We start from the raw sequence: 24,141 nt of genomic DNA, 5'->3' as shown, positions 1-24,141 counted from the left end.
AATGCCCTCCAACCTCTGACACAGTATTTTCTCTTTTTCATGCCAATATGTTAGATTTATTCAAATATTTTATACAATAGATTTTATTAATATTGTTTCACCTAGTTAACATTTTCTGGACAAACTCTAATTCAATATTGTTTTGAAAATGTAAACTCAAAACCCAACATGATTGTCAGCATAACGTGTCCCCATGGAAAACACAATGAGATTATTGACTCCATTATGGGCTTATTCTCAATAATAGTGTTAAATATCCTACCAGCTTTGATGGTGGAAGACATACATACACGTGTCTGGGCAGTGGAAGTACCCAGAGAATTTCCCTACACACCAGGCTGGATGCCATCTCCTAGGGAAATGGATTTCCTCTGGAAATCCAAACCCATTTCCTAGGGAAAGTACTCCAAGAGCCTGGAGCCTCAAAGATAGATCACAAATCAAACTCCGAGAACCAATAAAGAACAATGAGAAGGTATCAGATGCAAAAGTGCATAAGTTTATTAGGTCAAGCAAAACTGAACTTCCACACATTTTGTAAGAAGAATTTATGCAATTCTAAATCAAATGGTTCAAAATTATAGACACTGGACTCTATATTTGGTCATTCAATAATTTCACTGTCTGAAAGAACTAGTCTATAAGCCAGTGCTTGATGCCAGAGAAGTGGTGAAAAGTTGGTGGTGAGAGAGGTTAGCTAACATTGCTGAAAAACTCTATGATAGTAGCTCTAAGCAGAGACTGAAACATTTTGCTCAAAAGGTCTGGAAACTCAGCATGTTGATCTACAGAAGGCTGATCTAAATGTTGGCCTATAACAAGAAAACTGGCAGCTCCTAGAAGGGAAGTAGGTTGGGCAGCAGAATCTGGATCCATAGCCCAGGGCGGGAAAGCCACAGACTCTGTAACCCAGGGGTTTGAAGACACTGGATCCACAGCCCAGTGAGTAGCAGCTTCTGGATCCAAAGCCCAGGGATCCAGCATAAGTTGTCCAGCAGGGACTGCGGAGTGTGGAGGTCCTCAGGCCGTAGGAGGATGTCTGGCAGGGCCTGGACACAACACAGGGTGTCTGGTATCTGGTGGGCTCCCAGCAGGTCCTCTGACAGTTCCTGTAGAGAGAGGAGCCCAGCTGGCAGGTGCTGGGAGAGCAGAGGTCAGTGCGGTAGATCAGCTTGCTGGGGTAGGAAGAGCCACAGGAGGAGCGTGGGTAGCGCAGGTAGCCCCCAAGGGAGCAGGAGGAGAATTTTCCAGAGCAGCAGTTGTAGGACATGTTGACAGGAGATGTGAGTTTCAGCTGAGTTACAGTGAGAAGATTCTCTGAGTTTCTATGTCAGTCAGGACTCCAAGTTATATATACTCCTAGACCTCGATGTGTCACAAACTAGATGATCCCTCCTCTTGTTCACCATTTACGAGAATACCTCTCTAGGTTATTGCTTAAGTTTAATTTATCACAACTTCAAAATACTTAATTGTACTTTAATCACTCTGATACACTTAAGAAGAAGCTACTCAGTTTCTTTCCCAAGGAATTCTTTATGGTTTGACTTTCAAAGGTATAGGTCATCACATTTACAAATATTCTCCCCCTTATTATTCGTGTATACAATGAGTCCTTGTCCTACCTATGGAATTACATAAACTTTTTCTTCACTTCCTCTAAGTTATCAGGAGCATCAGTGGTTACTATTCAAAATAGTTTGTCCTTTTTTCCACAAGCATATTAGAAAGGATTTCTCCAAATACAGTATTCAGTAGTCAACAATCTATCAGTTGAAACTTTTACTCTTTTTCTATTTGAATTAATCCATGTAATTTCTGATATGCATGAATTTAGCTTAATTAAACTGTGAATTCATTGGCAAAGCACTCAGCTTGCCTTTTCTGTGATGTGTTTGGCTTTCTCACGTCTTGAGCCCGTGATCAGAATTAAGGTGTACAGACATCGTCTTGGGTGTTCAAGCCAAAGGGCTTCCTTAAAGGGAATGGGAGCCTAAAAGGCTTCCTTAGAGGGTATTCATTTAGGAAACAATAAATAAAACCCTTTGAGTGGGACTTTACATAGAAGTGTTTGCTAGAATTGAGTTTCTCCATGTATTTTCTGATGAGCCTGTCTTGCAGTAGGCATTATTCTCTGCTTATGCTCTAAATCGACTCATAATTTTTTGCTTAATTTTGTTTTTTGATGGAAGGTCAGATTCTTAACTGCAATTAATTTATACCTAAAATAATATTTTGGGGAGGTGAACATTTTTGAAGCAACTAACTTGAATTAGAGCTACATGGGTCTTTAAAATCCTCTGGTCAACCCACACAGAAAAATTATGTTTCGGAGAGGTTCAATAAATTCCTCCTAATTGCTCAGTAAGATAGAAGTAAAATTGAAGCTTGAACCTTGGTCTTCTTATACAGAGTCAAGATTCAAATACTCTGCAGAGAGAAAAGCAAATTCAATTTTAACTTGTCTCAGAAAGGAATCTATTAAGCTTATTTATACTAAGATATAAAAGCCTAATAAAGCCTTATTTACCTCTCCTAAGAATATTTGTATTGAATAGTGTTCAAGAGTAGAATTCCATGCATCACTGGTCTTTATACATTTAAAGTATATTCTACTTAATAGCCCAAAAAAGAGAAAAGAACCTGGATAATCTATACTTAGATTAATAGAGAAAAGACGACGTCGACAAAGGGCTTCTTCCTATCTGGTTGTGCTCATTTGTCTTCTTTGGAATATGACATTTTATTTGGCATAACTAAGGGAAATGGCATTCACAATTGTCATTGAAAACAGAGCTCCTTAACTACCTGAAAATTAACTTGCTACATTTCAAAGCACGCTGCTTCAGAGCACTTAGTTACTTTGTTTTATGATTATCTCTCCCATGCAGAAGCCAAAGTGTGGCATGCATAACACGAAATGCCCTTGTGCAATACTTAAACCATCTCTCTGTTTCACTGGAATAAAGTAAGCTTTGCTTCGTGAATGGACACCTATTAAATTTACTGAAGAAGTATGTGCCATCCCCAACCCATGGGACTTCTTATAATGCCTTTAAGGAGCCTTTAACTCCTTTAGAATGGATAATGTTTCTCTCTTCCTGTTAGAAGTTGATTCTGCTAAAAAAAAAAAAAAGACTTTCTCATATCCAGAAGTTCTGGCTTTTCCAGGCCAGCTCCCTATGTCTGGGAATTAATATTAAAATAACTCAGGAACAAGTCAATTCCAATTAACACTCCTCCGGCCCATTCCTAATGAGGTGAACGCTTTTCATTAGAGTCATTGGTGCACTTTGTACAAATGCTAATGAATAACTCATCAGTGCTAAGAAACGTGTCCCTCTGAAAGGAAGAAAAAGCACAACAAAACTAGAGTCGCTTTAATAGTTCAGAAGTGGATCCTGGAACTAATAAAATACTCTGTGTGCTCTATACACACAGGCAAACTGTTTAAGGGAAAAAAAATCACTCTCTGGATATGTCAGAGGAAAATGTGATTTGGGAAAATTTTTTTTTTTATTTTAGAAGTGAGAAATACTCACACTACTACATTTGAGGACCCACTAACCACGAGTAGCTTATGATCTGAATTCCTTGAGTAGTGATTGCTTTTCCAGGACACCACATCAAATGTAGCTCAGTCTTCAAGTTGACAATCTCCTTTTGCAATGTTTGCAAAGATATTTGAATACCCGTCAAATTAGGCAAATATTTTAGGCAGTAGTCAAAATAGTAGACATTCATATGCTCCAGGCTGGACCTTTTTTTCCTTCCTGTTCTCTTTTTTTAATATCCTCAAAACTGCCTCCTCTAGACCTTCAAGATCCTTTGGTTGCCCCATCTCCAAAGCTCCTTCTTCCTAACAGCTATCCTTCACAAAAGATTTTACCTTACAAATTCTCTCACCCAGGGGGGATCTGTCTGTTAAACAGTGTTTCTAAACATGAGCTGAAAGACCCATTTCTGGGTAAAGGACTTGAGGAAAACCACTCAACTCCTCTGCTCTGGCCTCTCTCCTGGGCACCCATGCAAGTCAGCCCTGGGCTGCTCCTCCCCAGAGGTCGTCTACCCATTGTTAGAGATTCTTCTGGGCACTGACATTCCTCTAGTATCCCTGCAGCTTTTCCCTGCTTCAAACCACCCCACTTTACGTCTTCAGAACCTCATCATCCATAAATTTTATTTTAAATGAAAAGGCCAGTGTAGCTGATTTCTAAAGGACTCTACTTACCGACCACTCTGATCCTACACTTGCATTTGCCCAATTCATTTCAAAAATGGAAAAAATAAAGAAAACTACATAGAGTAATAAAGCAAACGCTAAAGTAGTTTTCTGGAATGCCTAAACTTACAATTGTTACCATTTTATCATATTTGTTTCATCTCTCTCTCTCTCTCAATTAAAGAAATAAAACATTACAGATAACAACCCCTTTGTAGGCCAACCTCAGTCTAATTCTCCTTCCTATCTTTCCAAAGCCTTCATAGTAGCGCATTCAGTTTTAAGTAGCCTTCCAGGGAATTTTCTTTACACATATTTATAGGTTTATACAGTTTATTGTTTTGTTATTGTTTTAAGTTATAAGAATGCAATCTTTTTGCACATATATTTATAATTTTCTTTTGATGTTAAAAATTGTGTTAAAAATATATCTATGTTGATATTTATACATTTGTGTATTTTTTTATCATTATTTCGGTAGCTTTTTTAAGTGCCAGGCACTGTTCTAAGCACTTTATTACAAATATTAGCTCATTTAATCTTCATAATTATCCTACTCAGGACATGCTGTTATTATTCTTATTTTATAGATGACAAAGCTGAGACACTAATAGGTTGAGTACTAGCCCAGGGTCACTCAAGTAGTAAGTAGCAGAGATGGGATTTGAACCCAGATAATAACACCATTGTCAGAGTTGTGCAAATAACTACTTTATTATGGTATAAAGATCTAGTTTCTTCCTTATTACTACTTTATAGAATTCCAGCATACAAAAATACCACATTGCATTTATCTGTTTCCTTACTATTTTTGATTTCTCACTATCACAAATCATGTGACAAGGAACATAGTTGCGCTTATGCCCATATCTATGGTTTCTGTCAGGTATACATTTAGAGGTAAAATTACTAGGTATGTGTAATATCAATTTTAGCATAGTAATTAGAATCATGGCCCTTGGATTCAGGTTGAATGTGTTTGAATCCTGACTCCACCATTTACCACTGTATAACCTGGATCCACTCAAGTTTATTCTTTTGTAATTATCTTTTAGCTATGACTATAGATTCTATTCTTACTCTATAGAATAAAAAAATAAATAAAATAAAAATAAATTTATTTTTAGGAGTTCTTTGTGTATTTTTTGTTTTATGCTTTCCATGTGTTGCAAATATACTTCTCCAGTTGGTTATTTGACTATTTTTTTTTGTCAGCTCTATTGAAGTACAATTCACATATAACGAAATTCACCTCTTTTAGATGTACAGTTCAATGCGTTTTCACAAACATACACAGTCACATAACCATCAACACAATTGAAATACAGAGAATTTCCATTACCACCAAAAGTTTCTTGGTGCCCCTTTGTGTCAGTCTCCTCCTACCTCATATCTGAATTTCTGTCCCTATAGTCTTTTCTTTTCTGAAATGCACTGCAAATGGAATTGTACGTTATATAGCTATTTGTGTCTAGTTTCCTTCACAGAGCAAACCGCTTTTGAGATTCATCTATGATGTTGTATATTTCAATCGTCCACTCCTTTTTATTGCTAAGTGGTATTTCACTGTATGGATGCTATCCATTCACCAGGTAATGAACATTAAGATGATCTAATTTGGGAGTATTATGGATAAAGCTGCTATAAACATTTACATGCAAATCTTTTTGTAGACATATGTTTTCATTTTTCTTAGATAAATACTTGGGAGTGGGATTGCTGGTTCATATGGTAACTGCGTGTTTAGCATTATAAGAAACTGCTAAACTGTTTTCCACAGTGGCTTACCATTTTGCATTCCTAAAAGCAATGTATGAAAGTTCCAGTTTTTCCACTTCCTCAATAGCACTGTGCATATTATTATTATTATTATTATTATTTTGCCTACTCTAATAGGCATGTAGTGGTATCTCATGTAATTTTAATTTTCATTTCCCTAATGATTAATAATATCGAACATATTTTCATATGCTATTTGCCTTCCATATCTCTCCTTCAGTGGTATCTGTTCAAATCCTTTGATCATTTTTGAGTTGTTTCTCTTTTTATAATTGAGTTAATAAATGTCCTTTATATATCCTAGATCCAAGTCCTCTATCAAATATGTGTTTTTCAGCTATTATCCCCAAGCTTGTGGCTTGTCATTTCAATTTTTTATCAAAGTGTTTCAAAAAGCAGATGTTTTTAATTTTGGTTAAGTCCAATTTATCAAAAAAATTTTGGTATATGGTACAAAGTTTGAGTCAAAGATTTTTTTTTTTTTTGGCATATAGATGTCCAGTTATCCCAGTACCATTTGTTAAAAAGACTGTCTTTTCCCACTGAATCACCAAGACTCCTTTGTCAAAAGTCAATTGATCATATATGTACAGTACAGATCCGTTTCTAGAGTCACTCTTCTGTTCCGTTATTGGATATGTCTATCCTTAGGCCAATATCACAGTGCCTTAATTACTATAGCTTTACAGTAAGCCTTGAAGTCAGGTTGTGAATCATCAAACTTTGTTCTTTATTTTCAAAATTATTTGCCTATTTGAGTTCCTTTGCATTTCCACATAAATTTTAGAATGAGCTTGCCAATTTCTATAAAACACCCTGATATGATTTTTATTGGGATTATGTCAAATCTACATTCAATTTGGGGAGAATTGGCATCTTAATAGTATTGACTCTTCGCTACCATATATCTCTTTATTTGTTTAAGCAAGCTTTAATATCTTTCAGCAATATATTGTAGTTTTTACTACATAAATCCTTCATATGTTTTATTAGATTTATAACTAAATATTTTGTGGGTTTCGGTGCTATTTTAAATGGTATTTTAAATTTTAATATCTATTCGTTCATTGCTTTTACATAGAATTACATTTTTCTGTATATGACTTTGTATCCTGCAACCTTCCTAAATTATTTATTAGTCCTAATAGACTTTTTTGAATTATTTCAGATATTTTGTATAGGCTATTGTGTCACCTGCAAATAAAGACAATATTCTTTCTTCCTTTAAAATGTGTATGACTATTTTGTTTTGGTCTCATTGTACAGATATCCTTGCCTTGTTCCTGATCTTAGTGGGGAGAAGCATTCAGTCTTTCTTTATTAACTGTGATGCTACCTGTATGGTTTTGTAGACATCAATTATCAGGCTGAGGAAGTTCTCTTCTAAACCTTGTTTGCCAAGAGCTTTTACCATGAGTGCACGCATGTTGATTTTTTCCAAATGCTTTTTTATGTATTTATTGAGATGATTATATAGTTATTTTTTCGTCCTGTTGATGTGATGAATTGCACTGGGTGATTTTGAATATTAAACCAACTTTACATTCCTGGGAAAAACATCCTTGATCATGATGTATTATACTTTTAATACAATACTAGATCAGATTTACTGACTTTTTTCTAAGGTTTTTTTTATGCCTATATTTATCAGAGATATTGTTTGTAATTTTCTTATAATATTGTCTGTGTCTAGTTTTCTCTTAGGATGGTGTTGACCTTATAAAATTAGTCTGGAATTGTTTATACTTCTCTTTTCTGAAATATTTTATGCAGAATTGATTTTTTAAAAAATATTTTGAATAATTTTCCAGTGAAGCCATCTCAGCTTGGAATTTTCTTTATTGCAAGGTTTTTAACTGTCAGTTTAATTTCTTTTGTAGGTATAGGGTTATCCAGGCTGTCTAATTATTCTTAATTGAGCTGTTGATTTGTATCTGTCAAGGAATTTTCCCATTTTCTGTATGGTATCCAGGCAAGTGACCTGAGAGTCCAGTAACAGTGGTTATATGAATCTGCTTGGGCTGTAGAAAAAGCAGAAATTGTGGTGACGTGTCTCGTAACCAGAGTGACAGCATAAGCCATTGCTGGCCACTCTGGCCAGAAAGCAAGGCAGGTTCAATTGTACTGGTTGGAGCAAAACCTGAATCCACAAGACATGAAACCAACAGTCTCATATTTATTATCTCACTCTATTTTGTTTTATTTTCATGTCAGTAACTTCTGCCATGATACTAATATATCTGTCCTCTCTCAGATGTTCATTCAAATCAAATTTTGTTGCTTATTTTTCTTAAAAATATTTTAAAGAAACCAAACATTTTTTGAATCCTATGAAACTCAATTGCCTCAAAATACAATACAGGATCAGTCGAACAGAGGCCCCAGTTCTCTTCTCTCCGTCATTCTGTGTGAACGTGCATGGCCCTTTTCCACCTCCTTGCTCTCAGTGCATCATTTAGCAGTGTGTTACTAAGGTATGTGACGTGATGATAGGTTTTCACCTTGCATTTGAAGTGAAGATTATTCCCTGGGTGCTGGATGGATCATTTATCTGATGGAGGCTAGTGGAAGTTCTCAATCTTCAGTTTGCTTGTCAGTTGATAAGCACTGCAGCTTCTTCTAAGAGGATTGGGAAATATTCAACTCCTCTTCTGTTTCCAAAACATAGTTCTCAAGTCTCCATCTTGAAAACTTTCAAAGATGTGCATGATACAGAAGAAAAAATCTTAGGGGACCGGATAGGGAGTCCAGTATCATATTGAACTTCTATGTTTCTTATTGTTTTGTTTGTTTGAATTCAACACTGTAGACAAAACAAAAACAGAGCCTAACTAGGAACTGAGCAAAGCACAGAAATATTTCATAGAATTAGATATTACTAAACCTACCAAGGAAACGCTAGGGTGTGAAACCATGGATTACAATGTCTGATTTCTTAGACTGATGAAGATGAGTTTGAGTGTATCATGATGGAAAAAACACTGAAATACAGCAGTTTACTTTAGGCTGTAACATATATCAGAGGCAGGACTAGATGGTCCTGACAATTGTAAAATTCTGTGACTCTAAGTTAAAATTCATGTTCTGATCACTTAGTCTCCATAATGAGTTTCCAAATGACTACATAGTTGTTTAGTTTTTGTTCTTTGGCTGGCTGTGAAGGAAAAGGTACATTCCTTCCCTAGTGAAGTTCAAGCAAGATTCAAGATGCACGTGATCAATTGGGTTAGAGAGGGTACTGATAACAAACATTAAGGAAATCATCTGTTTCTTGGAGAGTGTATTAGAGTTCTCCAGAAAAACAGAACCAATAATATATATATATATGAATGTGTGTGTGTACAGAGACAGAGAGAGAGAGAGCTTTTTTAAAAAATGGGCTCATGTGATTTGGGGGCTGAAATCTACAAAAGGGGGTGGAAATTCATCTTGATGTGGCAGTTTTGAGTCTGAATTCCATAGTACAGCAGGCTAGAAACTCAGGCAGGGTTTATATGTTGCAGCCTTGAGAATTCCTTCTTCAAGAAACCTCAGTCTTTGCTCTTAAGGCCTTCAGCTGACTGGATGAGGCTCGCTCACATTATGGAAGGGAATCTGTCTTACTCAAAGTCTACTGATTTAGATAATAATCACAGCTATGTCTAGCTTGGTGTTTAACAAACAACTGGACACTGTAGCTTAGTCAAGTGGAAACACTAAAGTAACCATTACAGATGATTATTAAGGCATTAAACAATATTAGCAATCAGGCATTATCAGACATTAAAACAGTATTAGCAAACAACTGTTTAATCAGAAAAATATAATTATTTGTCACTCTACTCCTTTTGTTGATTTATTACTTCATTGTTTCAATAATATTAATAATATGGAATTTGTGGAACTATCACTATCTTTATGTCATCCTGGATTAAGTTATATTTAAAGTTACAAGCTTTAAAATCTCAACAGCACTTAAAGGGAAAAAAAATAAGAAGCTCTCAACATAAGTGTTTTTGAAAAGGTAAATCACCATCTGGGAAAAACATTAGTCTTGTTTATATATATAAGAGAGAATCTTTAAAAATATTCACAAACCAGTGCTATTAAATGTAAACTAAACCTCTATATACTCTATACCCCATCATAATGATGAGGTTCTTTGTGTTTATTTACCAAAAAGTACAAATCGATTTCCTATAACGTTGAAATGTTTATTATAATAGTTTTAAGAACTCATGACTTTGAAACATGAGACTATGGACCTTTGTCATAGGAAGCCACATTTGTTAAGATGTATTTGTTCACTTAAAGTTATAAAGTATGTTTGCCATTTGCTGTAGGATGTGAATTTTCACTCTCTCTGCTTGTAATTATTAATATCTTAACTATGACATCACTGAATTAACTATTGTTAACTGACTCAAGCAGTGTGAAAGCTCTGGAAAGTTCTTTGGAACTAGAAACATACCTAAAAGCATTCCTAGTTTTTAAAAAAAATATACAGGTAAAATAGATTAAAGTGTCTAATGATTAATTTTGTAACACAATGCAGAATCTCAGTTTTCTCTCTTAATAAAATAATAATAGTGGATAATATTTAATAAGCATTTTACATGGACCAGGAATTGTGCTAAGCATCAGACATAGTACATAAATTATTCTATTTAACTCACAGTAGTGCTACAATAATTTCTATCCCCTTATAGATGAGCTACAGTGAATCAGAGACTATGTACCATCATAACTTTATCTAAGTCTACACTCTTAATGGTACTGCCTCAGTAACAAGGAAGATGGATACAAATGGTTGGGAGGATGGAGAGTGAAAGATTGAAGACAGGGTAAGGAATAAAGAAATATTAGGAGACTAAGTGAGAAATATTGGAATAAGTAGAGTTGGAGCATGTTCAGTACCTGTTTTTGGCCCCAGTTATCCAATTCTGTTGGAAATAAATTTTAATTAGACTGTTGTCTATGCATTATTAACCCAAAACAGAAATATCAATACCTAAAGTCTCCTACAACTTCATGCACCATCCTGGGCTTCAATGATCTCAAAAATATTCTATATCTCCTAACAGGAAAAGCAAAATTTTCCATCCTGATTCTCCAACCTTTTACAAATCCTTGGATCTTTCCTAAATACCTCTCCCTCTTCTTTTGATTCAGCTAAACGCCAAAGAGCTGAACTTTAGATCCATCTCAAGCAATGGTTCTCATGAAGGCTTTTCTAGCTTTTCTCTGACAAGATCCCTTTGGTTCAAATATATTGATCAACAACACTTTTCTGTGAGCTGACCCTGAAAATTACTTCATTTTAATTTCTAATTTATGTGCCATAGATTTTATGGCATACAAAGCCATAAAAAGACAATTTCAGGACTACTAATAATCAAAAGCAAGCTCATATAAGAGAAAGCATAGACACAAATACTAAGAAGTTGAGAAACTTTAGTCCAAAAAAATTCTTCCTTGGTAACGAGAGATCAAAACAAAGGATATGGAGTAAAATAAAAGTTTAGATGGAAAAGAAAGAAAGTAGAAGGATCAATATATATTATAAAATAAATAAATAAAAATAACCCATGCCAGGAATTTTACATGTACAAGCTAATTTAATTCTTATAATAAATACAAGCCATTATCATTCACATTTTCGATACGTAGAAGTAGAGACAAAATTTAATAATTTATGTAAGGTCACTTCCTATAAGTAACGGTATTAAGATTCAAGTTCAGATTTGTCTTGTTCTAAATTCCACTCACTTCATTTATTCATTAATTCACTCATTCATTCTATTCATTTCATTTGCTTTCATAAGTATGAGTTTCTTACACATATTTGTATTTATTGGTTTTGAACAAATGAGTTGATATATAGATACATAAACAAATGATCAAATTAATAAAGTCTGTGAGGTCACAACAGTCTGAATTATTAGTACTAAATCTATCCCCAAATTCTCCCAAACTCTGACTCTGTTAAGAGCCTGAAATATATTTCTGGATGACAAAAACTATATTCTGACCTTAGGCTGAATTTAGATTCTGCTTCTTTGAGATAATGCTTAGGTGTCAAATGGAACAGCTCACACCAAAGGAAGATTTTTTTCTCAGCACATTTCTTAAGGTGTACTCTTTGCTTTATCTCATGAAGGATGGGGAGAAGCTAATCACTATTTGGGCTTTTTAAAAAATATCTTGCTTGGGGTTTCAAGTTTGGATAGAGACCAAGAAAAGAAAAAAGAGAGAAAGGAGAGAGAATTAAAAATCTAACTATAGTAGTGACTTCAATATCTGGGACACCTGGCTGGCGTATTCTCCAGAATCCTCTATACCTTACGGTTAAATGGTGTTCCTTAGAGGAAGCAGGACCAATGCATTTTCATGCCAAAGAAAACTCACTAAAGGCATAGAAAACACACTGAAATAAACAAGTAGAAACATGAACCTGATTTCTATGTTAAGCAAATTATTGTAAAATAAGCTGGCATCTTTCTATTCCTTTGTGACATACTGGAAAGATCACAAAGAATGATCTAGAAAGTGGGGAAAATAAAATGTGTTCTAAGAAAGGGAAAAGAAGAGGGGATGGCGAGAGAGAGAGAGAATTTCAGTTGTAGCATAGGTTAATGGTGGAATAAAAAGCTTTGGTTAGTGATAGAAGATGGCTTTTGAAGGTCTCATTTCTCGGAAATTGATAGGCAGCCGCTCAGTTAGCAGATCAAGAATTTCCTTAGCAATAAAGTTTTAAAAAATTAGTTGTTTGAGATTTTAGAAATGCAACATGCTGATTTGTAGACCTCTGAACACAAACTGGTTGGGAATAAGGTGACTGACCTCTCCTGGAGAAACGATAGGAGTGTCAAAAAAGCCCAATCTATTCCTAGAGGTGAGGAAGGTCAACCTAAGGTCCCAGAGCCACAGCCCAGAAACTGGAAACCACAGAGTGTAGAGCCCTAAGATCAAAGTCCCATCCTCTGGATAGACTGATGGGGAAGGGTGCTCATAAGTGGGCACGGGATGGCTGGAAGATTCACTGGTGGCCAGCAGAAACTTGGTAGACGTTGGGCAAAGGGAGTCAACGTGGTCACTCAATTCCTGGGAAGGGAGTCTCCTCTTTGAAAGAGGGAGAATGTATTTATTAGCTAGGGCTGCCATGACAAAGTCCCACAGACTGGGTGGCTTAAACAACAGAAATTCATTGTCTCACAGTTCTGGAGGCTGAAGTCCTAGATCAAGGTATTGGCAGGGTTGGTTCCTTCTGAGGGCTGTGAGAGAAGAATCTGCTCTAGGCTGCTCTCCTTGGCATGTAGACAGCCATCTTCTCCCTGTATCTCTCAACATCTCCTTCCTTCTATCCATGACTGTCTCTGTGCTCAAATTTCCCCTTTTTATGACACCAGTTATATTGGATTAGAGTCCACCATAAGGACCTCACTGTAACTTGATCACTGTAAAGATCCTATCTCCCAATAAGGTCATATTGTGAAGTACTGTGATTTAGCACTTCAATATATGAATTTTGGGGGACACAATTCAACTCATAACAAGAGGTAAGCAGTCATTTAAAGTAGAAAAAGAGGCACTTCAGAATTTTGATTAGATGTTGTCTCCCAACATCAGTTTTCTTTGAGTTTAATGAGGAATTAGAATAAATTTTCTCCTAAAGAACTTTATAAACCCTTACCATTGGGTGTGATATATGAAAAAAAATCCTGGTAAAGTCTTCTGGGATTTCACTAATCAGTTATCTAATTAAAATGAAATTGATTTTCCCCTGCACAGCCATGGCTGAGTATGTTTTATTCATTTACTTAAGAGACACACATCATTCCATTCTCATATATCGGATGAAGGTGGCTATTTTCATGGCGAATAACCCAGTAATAACCATGTGACCCAGCAGGGTCCTTGCTGCCTCCCACTCCCTGCCATCTCACATTGACAAGATACCACGCTCTTATATTTCCATTTCCTAAGGAACCAGGCAGCAAAATCTCAGCTCATGAAGTGATAATCATATATTTTCAATCGTCAACAATTAAAAATAACAAAGTCAATGTGAAGAATGCCTATATTCATCTTGTTAATGCAATGTTTATTGCTGAAAGTCCATTTCGATCCAGAAAATGAGAAAAGGATATCATCCTTGTTATCCAGGTCCTTTCAATCTGGTAGATTCAGATGAGATGTACAAAGCTAGGGATTCATAAAGCATGCTATAGAAACAACACACTAAGAACTATGGAGGCCAGATACATGCAGTTGTGAACAAAATTTCATCAGGACCATAGTTGCAAATCATCTTGAAATTGTTTGCTCCTGGGAATATTCTATTAAACAGGCATTATAACACTGAGATTTCAAAATTTAAAATAGGAGCTAGAAACTTGTCATTCAATGATTTCTAACTTAAAATTAAATAAAGTACCAGTAAAACCAATTAAATTTAGGGAATTTTAAGAGAAATGAATAGAAATACTTGACTACTCTTGAAAATAAACAGAGAGGAGAGTCAACTTTATTCAATCAATGAAACGAATAGAAAGGCTTCCATCGTTTGAGAGTATTACCAGTTCAGAAAGCTAAAGAAAGATAAATGGTGCATGAAATAAACATAAGGGGGAGGGGGAGGAGAAAATAAGGGATGAATGGAAATGAGAAAGAAAGGGAAATTAGAGAAGAAGGATATGAGAAGAAACACAGCATGTAAGCACATTAAGTCCTTAAGTTAGGAGGTCATTTATCACTGGTTTTGAAATGCTTATTGTTGTTATAAAGGTTTAAAACAGTGCTTTCTACATTAGGTTGCAGTTGTTATGCTCTTATTTTAAATAAGTATATTTTTTGAAATCCAAAATTTCTCATTTAATTATAAACATTTTGCTCTTTTGCCGAAGAATGACCAAGATAATGAAAACGTACTTAAGATATTTACAGCAGTGATTCTCATATTTGATACCTCAGCATCACTTGGGACGTATTTTCTTTGTTTATTTGCGCGAAGATCCATATATTCCTTATTAACTGCCAGGCAGTAGTCAAGGTATTTGACATATATTACTTCATTAATTCTCATAATAAACCAATGAGAGAGGTGCTATTATCCCCATGTCACAGGTGAGAAGAGTGAGGCATAGAGCCCTCAAGTCAATGGCACAAGATCACTGTGCTGGAAAAGACAGTGCCAGGGTTTGCCCCCAGGTGTTCTGACAGCAGAGGCCATGCTTCCAGTACCTCAATTACAATGGCTGGCCCCCTCCCCAGAACTGCTCACTGTGCTGGTGGGATTCTGACATCTTTGTTTTACCAGGCACTATTTAAACTCACCAGAGTTTAAGATCCTGAGTGATCAAACGTACTCCATTCCACAATGCCCTGGAGATTACCTTATTTGTTTGTTTTAAATTCCAAGTCTTTAAAAATAAATCAAATCCTGGTGTTAGGATAGTTAAAAAGTCAATATCAACAAAGATATCTAGAAAGAAGGACGTCTGTGTATAACACTTCCTTAGGAATAGGGTTCAACTATGTTTTATGGCCCTTAACCACTCTCTTCAAAACCTTAGACTTCTTTGGATGAGACAGAACTTGCAAGGAAATTACTCACTGGGCACCAAATCCTAGTATCATAGAAATTGAACAGTAAAATGGAAAAATGAGCAAACCAAGTCAAGCAGTTTGCACTGCTAATAAGCAAGAAAACCAAAACAAGAGCCCCAAATTAGAGGTTTCCCAGATGTTGGAGCTCTCTCCAGTTGTCTCCAATAGACACTGGGATCCCATCATCTCTGCTATGTCTGCGCCTCCAAACATCCACCCATTGCAGTGCTCAGCCAGCTGAGCATCACGTAATAAGGTTCAATCCAGAGAAAATCGGGGTCTATTCCTGTCGATGGCTTCTGTCTAATTACAAAGTGAAAAAGCCTAGGAAACAAGGAAACCTCAAGTATCCTCTACTTTTAACCCTCTGAAAATCTAGAAGCACCTTAGAATAACCTGTTCCTCTTTGGCTTCCTTTTTCCTGCTCTCCTGTCCATGGCATTCCCCCCACCTGAGATGAAGGGAGTTCATCAAGAAAGATTACCCAGCCCTATGTTACTTTCCGGAGGTTAGATGAATAAACGCAGAGTAAATATGAGGTTGCCTTCTGTATGCCACTCATCTCATGACTTCATCATCAGAGACTTTGGAAGGAAGGAAATGAGGCAGGGGACACCCCAGGATCAGAAAGAGGCCAGCCCTCCCCAAAGTGGCAGGAGAGGAAAGCTGCTCACGCTCCCACGTCCTCTAACATATGCTCTCTTCTCTTATCCCCTTACTTTCCACTAGGCCAGGACTTGATATTAGCTGGATAAATTCAAGCCCCTGGCTCTTATCTGACCCGTGCTGAGGCTTCCGACTTCTAGGCGGAAAGATTCCAAATCTGTTAGAGATATAGCCAACCTTCACTTAGCTTTCCAATCAAAAAAAGAACAGAGAAGAAATAATTATTGTTTACATAACCTTCGTACATGCCTTATTTCATTTAAGACATCTGCTATCTAACTTCCCTTTTTGTGCCATCAAGTTGTGTTGATGGAGTGCCTACTATCTGCCACGGACCGTTTCAGTTCCACCCACATATTCAACATGCCATTCACCTGATTCCTAACTCAAAAGCCCTTTTTATTCTGTCTCCCAATTTGAGCTATCATAATCTGTCAAAATTGCTATTCTTCTCTCCTGTATTTATAGCGAATCATTACTAGTCACCCTGAGGCCATCTGCACAGTGTCACTGGATAGTGACACGCAGCCTTTGTTCAAACCCTAAGATGCTGCGTCTTGCAGGATGGATATTAATGCTACTAAATCCATCTTCAAGATTCCCAAATAACAGCATTCATAACAGCTATTATATCTGCGCAATAGCATGAAGAGAGGGTGCAGCATATTATTAGCAAGAACTACCCATTACAATAGAATTATGATGGTATAAACAGAAAATAGATCTCCTTTTCTCTCTTTTTAATGTTGTGCTTTATATTCTTTGAAAGGCAATTCCTGTACAGAGGTGGTTACAGTTGTCAGGCATGTAGTATGATTTCTATGAGCATCTCCTGTGGGCTCCTGGCTAGACGTTAACCCTTTAATTTAAGAGAGGGATGTCTACCAATGGTGGTACATCAGAATCACATGTGGAGTGCCCAGAGGAGGAGTTCAATCATCTGTTTTTTTTTTAATCATTTATTTATTTTCTGGTTCTTTTGTATTTTCTAAAAGGACCCATTGTTAATTCTGTTGCATATTCAGAAGTAAGACATTGCTGATTTAAGCCTTTGCTGAGTATATAAAAACCAACTCAAATTCTGCTGGCATATAGACTGTTTTAAGTCAGAGGATCATAAACATAAGTGAGGTAGTCTAGTTGATCTGTGACTTATTTCATGATTGATGTTTTGTATTCCAATCCATCAACACAGACACATTATATTTTCCTATTAAACATGGAAGAATATCCTTCTAGTGTACACAGGAGTGTGTTTTCACAAATTGTCTTAAAACCCAAAGCCTCAATTCATCTCTCATTCTCCCATTTATGATAGAGCCATTAACTAACACAACAAAGTAATAGTGCAGGCTTGATGACTAATGGAAACTGAAATTTGGCCTCGGACCTGGGAAAAAAGAGGAGTGGTGGGAGTTGTAAGGAATTACGGGGAGCACACCCCATAGGAACGGAGCAGTTTGTACTCAGTTCCAGGTGACTACAAGCAAGGGAGCCCAGGGTAACTAGATTATCAGAATTTTAAAAAAGAAGTTACAAATCCATATGTTATGTGAATTCTTTTGATTTTTAAATATTAACAACTAATTTGGAGTTCAATAAAAAGCCCATGGGGGCCTATACTTGTGCAATGAACAAACCTCCTAACAGGTAACAGAGCAGTGTCCAGGCAGCTCTCTAGATCCACCCACAGCCCCAGAACTACCACAAGGGCAGAGAGCTGCCTGTACTACCTCTAGCCCACAGAATCAACCTGATGAACCTCAGAACCTCAGGGAGCTTAGACCTCAAGAAGAAGGATTCTAACCAGGACGCTGCTCTGCTGCCTGGTAAGAGGCCACTAAAACCTAGGGTCCACAGCCATTCAAAGCTGATTGTCACACAAGTCCCCAACTCCCAGAGCGAGCACAGTGGGATGGGAGGAAAAACAGGGACACCTGGCTGAGGTCAGCATTATCCCAGGCTTGAAGCACTGACTGAGAAGTGACAGAGGGTGTTACAGATGTGGCATTACTAGTAACAAATGGCACAGTGGAAAGAAAGCTTTCCATGTCATAAAAAATAATTTAAGTATTTTCTGATATACAATTCTAGAGGAAAAATTGAATTATATTTCTATTCTTTCTACAGAAAATCATGTTGACAAAATCATGGTTGTACGTAGAGGTGATCAAAGACTATGCAGCCAAAAAATGTAGGGAAAAGGTTATAGGTGATGATGACAATGATATCATATTATTGTCCTGATTTTGTGATATTTGTGTTCTTTGTCAACTTGTAAGTTTTTATTTCTTAATTTTATTTTTATTCTAATTAGTGTTCATATTTACATCTACTATTATGTTCACAATGTTGTGTTCTTTTTCTTAAAGAAGACCACCAAAATTATAAACGTCAAGATTTTCAAAATCTGGATCAACCTCTAGTAAGAAAGCTGGGACAGAATCATGTACTTCAAGTAGGGAGAAAAATATAGGTTCTGCCAAGACCTGGGAAATGCTCAGAAGGCATTCAAAATTTTGAGGTGGGGGCTAGAGATGTTGTAGGAGGGTAGACCCCAGGATGTTTTACAAATCTAAATGTATCATACAAAAGTCATGAATTAAATTCATTTTGAAACAATTTGGATTTGATTGAATTAAGAAGTAAAGTATCCATAGGTTGTCCAGTGGTGTAGAAAACCCTGCCATTCTGTCCCTTTCCCTACCAGTGTCATGTGTTTCCTCATCTCATCTCAGTAGTGCTCCCACTTTGTTTTTCTTCATATGTGTCCATATTGATCTCTTATTGCTTTAGATTTGATTTCATTTTTCCAAACACTAAAGTTTTACAAAAAATATTTGTTCAGGATTATGCCCATTCCTACTCATCTCTCTCAATCCTTTTGGCTTTCTTTTACATGGCTCCTCTGAACTAGACATATTAAGCATTGCTAACGTAATAGATGGAAAATTATATCGGAGAGTGTAAATCATTGGTTTGATATAGAGGCAATCTTTAGAGAGTTCCTCGTTAAGACCAGATGTCTGCCTCTTGGCCATTGACACAAAAGGAAGAGGACTGCATTGCAATCCCCATTCTAGGAAGAAAACATTCCTCAGCCAAAACAGGAGCAGATGTACAAGTAGTTATGGCCACAGAAAATAAGACGGGCTTCCCTGGCCATGATGGAGTAAGCATTAATTACATACCTTCATAGCATTTGTAGCATAGATGTAATTCTTTGACATAGACTATAAAAATAAAATGAGCTCACCCATAAATATAAGATGAAGGAAGTTAGTGAATTGCAATTACAAAGAGGATTACTGTGTTATATGTATGCAAATGAGGGAGTTCAAATATGGAAAAGATGACCCTGTAGTGTGCCACATCCATTGCTGAGAGTATATAAATATCACAGTCCAGGAGTGACATTCAAACTCAGAATCTTCTCACTGTAACTCAGCTGAACTCACATCTCCTGTCAACATGTCCTACAACTGCTGCTCTGAAAACTTCTCCTCCCGCTCCCTTGGGGGCTACCTGCGCTACCCACGCTCCTCCTGTGGCTCTTCCTATCCAAGCACCCTGGTCTACCGCATTGACCTCCACTCTCCCAGCCCCTGCCAGCTGGGCTCCTCTCTCTATAGTGGCCGTCAGAAGATCTGCCGGGAGCCCACCAGGTGCCAGACATCCTGCTACCGCCCGAAGACCTCCATACTCTGGAGTCCCTGCCGTTCAACTTATGCTGTGTCTCTGGGCTCTGGGTCCAGAAGCTGCTACTCACTGGGCTGTGGATCCCGTGGCTTCAGACCTCTGGGTTATGGAGTCTGTGGCTTCCCTTCCCTGAGCTATGGAGCAAGATTCTGCCATCCAATCTACTTTGCCTCCAGGAGCTGCTAATCGTCATGCTATAGACCAAGCTGTGGATCCAGCTACTGTCAATCAATTTGTTGAGGGTTTAGATGTTATGAGCAATATGTCCATGCTCTAAACAGAGCATCTATCATCTTCATGGTCTTCAGGAAAAACTATCTGATCAGGTGTTCTTCATCTTTTCTCCAGCCACAGGCCACAGAACTGTCTCTAACATTTACTGAACTTAATAATTAATTCTATTGGATGAATTAATGGAATTAGTGGAATTAATGAAATAAACTACTAGATCAATTAATCGAACTCATGTTAATGAACAATGAATTAATGTTAATGAATTAATGGAATTCTTGTTCACATGTATTATTCAAAAAATAAATAAAAACCCAAATGAATATAATCTAATAAATTTGTTCATTCTGGCCTCCAAATATGCTGCTAATTTTATTGTTAGTTTTAATTGGCTAAGTTTTATTTTTTTCTTTTACTTTTTTTGGAAGGTATTTAGATTAAAGTTCACTATGCGTCTGGGAGCAAACTTTAGAAATCTAATAGACTGGTGGATTTGAACCAATTTATTTGGAGCTTTAAACATTTCCTTCTTTAAAACTACTGTTTTCTGGAATACTTATGTTGCATGCGTAGACTTTATGTGAATAATAATCTCAGGAACAGTATAGAGAACATTTACTCCAAAGGATATGGGGCTTTGATGTTTGCTGACGAAGAAAAACAAGGAACTTGGAAAATACAACTGAGCAGGAAAAAGTGTAGGTTATATGGAAGGTTTTGCACATTAGCTTAAATAACTTATTTTTCAGTCTATGTTGGGTGGCAAAAAGGACCATACCCCTACATATCACTGAATACTTTTGTATATAATTAATTAATTAATTTATTTATTTATTTGTTTTTGAAGAGGAAGATTTGCCCTGAGCTAACATCCATGCCCATCTTCCTCTGTTTTTTAGTATGTGGGCCACCAGTACAGTATGGCCACTAACAGAGCAGTGTAGGTCCACACCCAGGAACCGAGCCCAGGGCTGCTGAAGCAGAGCGCACTGAACTTAACCAGTAGGCCACCGGGGCTGGCTCTGTAATTAGTTTCTTTACGTGTGTAAGGAGGAAGGCAGTTATCCTTGGTGAGAATTAATTAGGTTCATGAGATGTGGTATTTCACCTTCTTGTATCCAAGACTCAAACTAAAAATGGCTGGAAAAAACAAGCCTTTCATATCATCAGAAATTATTGTTTCATTCATATCTTAACATACATTTGCAGACCCCTTGTCTTTATGTTTTATTTTACCATCCTGACATTTTATAGGCCAACTATTTCAGAAAATAATAAAGTGCTAAAATGGGTAATATTTTGATAAAGTCTAAAGCTAATAACAAAAAAATAGTATCTTTATACATAGATAAAGAGCAATGTTCAAAGAATTTTCCTATCCACTAAATCTCAGATCACTACAAGAATCATGAGGAACACACATTTTATGAAGTACAGTTATTTTACACTTAAGGAAATGAATACTGAAAGTGGATCAAGGGTTCACTTTTGGTCCTAGTCCTATAAGGAAGCCAGGATCCAACATTTCATGACAGATGGGGACTAATAGATGCAGTGAAGACACAGCAGTATGGGAGAGAATAAGAAGAATTTTGAGAAGATGAAATAAAATGAACAAAGCAGAGGGGTATAAAGATACTTGTGTTCAAGGACTTATTGGAAATTTGTATGATGTACCAACAAAAAATCAGCCTGGAGATGTGTAATAGACATCCATCACTTCATTGTTTGGATATCTTGAATTCTGGCTCACGTTAATTTAGGATTCATCTTCTCTTATTCATACTATTAAAACAGCTTTCTGCTTCGTCACCTTCACTCTATTTTCTACCTGTTTACACATTTTAAAATACTTTATAAAATAAAACTTTTGTCAAATGTTATGTGAAATAACGTATTGTTATATTTACCTATTTTATATAAATATATATTCACGTTAAATACACAATTTAACATAATATAAAAATATATAATAAACTATTAGACCTCTTATATCCTCTACCACAAATAAGGAAGCAGAGCATCTGGTAGGCTTTTGGGTTCTAGAATGAACATACTCCCCACCTAGAAATACCTCTCTGGCCTATGTACCCAGCTTTAGTTAGGCCAGGAGCAGGAAAGGATTCTGCAGGTCTAGGCTCAGATGCAAGCAGCCCCATTGGTTGTGCCAAACAATCTGGCAGACTTTATGGTGTTGGTGGTATCTCTGGTACAAAAAAAAATGCAGTATGAAGTTGACGGCAAACCCCAGTGGGAAAATCACAAGGCAGGCAATTAAAGTTGTGGAACAAGGCCTTGTAATCTGCAGTGGAAAATCAACATATCTTTGGAAATCCAGCTCCTTGGATACTAGCTGGACCTGGTCGAGATATAAAACTTGATCATGGGACAAGCGACCATGGATGTATAGCTGTTCCTCAGGAGCTGGCTGCTGTTGAACCCTCCAAGTCGCAAAGTCAGGCAGACTCAGGAGCAATTCATTGTAAGATGGAAATAGCTCATACAGGAATGAACATAAGTGAATCTAGAGAGCAGGTTGCATGAGCAGGAGCCCAGACCCCCATGTGGTCGACCAGGATTGCACTTCCAGCCCCTTCTCAGATCACACGGGTGGTCACATTGGGTGCCTCAAATGACCAGCTGAAAGAAGAGGAGAGAAGCCCAGCTAGGTTTGCAGATGGACTGGCTCATTATGTGGACGTCTTTAAACACTAGTGAGGAAAATATTTTCTCTATGGGCAGAGCTTTATGTTCAGCACCTGGTTATCCACCTTGTATAAAACAAAAAAAAGGGTTGTTGATGATACATCTAGATTGCTGGACAGTGGCAGTTGACCTGACCAGCTAGCTGGGGACCTGAAAGGAAAAATATTAGAATATTGAACAAAGGAAATCTGGTATAGAGACATGTGGATTGACATATGTAGGTGTGCACAAAGTGTTATCTTGGTTATTTCTTCTTAATGCCCACCAGAAAGCATTCACCACGGAAGAACTAAACAGTCTAGTAGACAAAATGACTCTGACAGTTGATGTTAGCCCACATTTGTCAGCAGACCCCACAATGCTGGCAAGACGAGCAAGTGAACAAAGTGACCACAGAGACGATGAATGGGTCCAACAGCATAAGCTCCTACTTACAAGGCTGATATAATTAATGCCACTTGTGTATGTCCAATCTGTCAGCAACAGAGACTAATGCTAAACTCCCAGTATGGCACTATTCCTCAAGGAGACCAATGGGCCACCTGGTTGCCCATTGAACATGATCCCCTTCTGCTCTGGAAGGATCAGCGGTTCATCCTCAAACACATAGATACCTATTCAGAGTATGAATTTGCTTTTTGTGCTTACCTCAGCAACACCATTATTCAAGAGCTAATGAAAAGCTTGATCCCCAAGCACGAAATTCCTCACAATGTAGCATCCAATCAATAAATCCACTTCACAGTAGAGATAGTGTGAAGTGGGATCCACAGGTTTTATCAAAAACCACACTATCCTAAAGCTATCTGCCTGATAGTGATTAGACTGGCCTACTGACAGCAAAGCTGAAGTGTTAGCGTGGAGGCAATACCCTCAAAAGACTGGGCTCCAAACAGCCACTTGCTATCACTCCCAATGACCCATTTAAGAACTTTGTGCTTTCTATTTCTGCAACTGGAATTTGTAAGGATATGATCCCAGTTCCCAAAGGCAGACTTGCTGAGGGACATATGAAGGGTCTCATTGAACTACAGCTATGGCTGCTGCCTGAGCACTTCGGGCTCCTTGTTTTCAGGGACAAGCAGGCAAAAGACAAAAAAAAAAAAAAAAAAGAGTTGCCTTCCATCCATCCAAGGGTAGGTGACTCTGATCGGTAGAAAGCGGTAGGGTTACTGTTACACAACGCGAGTTGGGGGAGGAATATGTGTGGAGCTCAGTTAATCTGCTTGTATGGCTGCTGGAACCTCCTG

The 24,141-nt window shown here is 37.2% G+C and overlaps 2 protein-coding genes across 2 annotated transcripts; one reads left to right on the top strand and one right to left on the bottom strand.

The window, feature by feature from the left end:
• Nucleotides 1–487: 487 nt before the first annotated feature.
• On the bottom strand, nt 488–1,771 carry KRTAP13-2 (keratin associated protein 13-2). Its single transcript, XM_004429547.3, has one exon. The coding sequence runs from the start codon at nt 1,268–1,270 to the stop codon at nt 773–775; it is 498 nt and encodes a 165-aa protein (XP_004429604.1). The 5' UTR covers nt 1,271–1,771; the 3' UTR covers nt 488–772.
• A 17,955-nt stretch (nt 1,772–19,726) lies between these two features.
• LOC101399994 (keratin-associated protein 13-1-like) lies at nt 19,727–20,194 on the top strand. Its single transcript, XM_014786918.2, is given in 1 exon segment — nt 19,727–20,194. A coding segment is annotated over 1 exon segment (468 nt).
• Nucleotides 20,195–24,141: the final 3,947 nt, after the last annotated feature.

This window comes from Ceratotherium simum, chromosome 27 (assembly GCF_057802395.1).
Source record: "Ceratotherium simum simum isolate JZ-2026a chromosome 27, ASM5780239v1, whole genome shotgun sequence".
In the NCBI taxonomy this organism is placed as follows: Eukaryota; Metazoa; Chordata; class Mammalia; order Perissodactyla; family Rhinocerotidae; genus Ceratotherium; species Ceratotherium simum.
The sequence above is the reverse complement of the archived record's forward strand: the minus strand, read 5'-3'. Positions and strand labels throughout refer to the sequence as shown.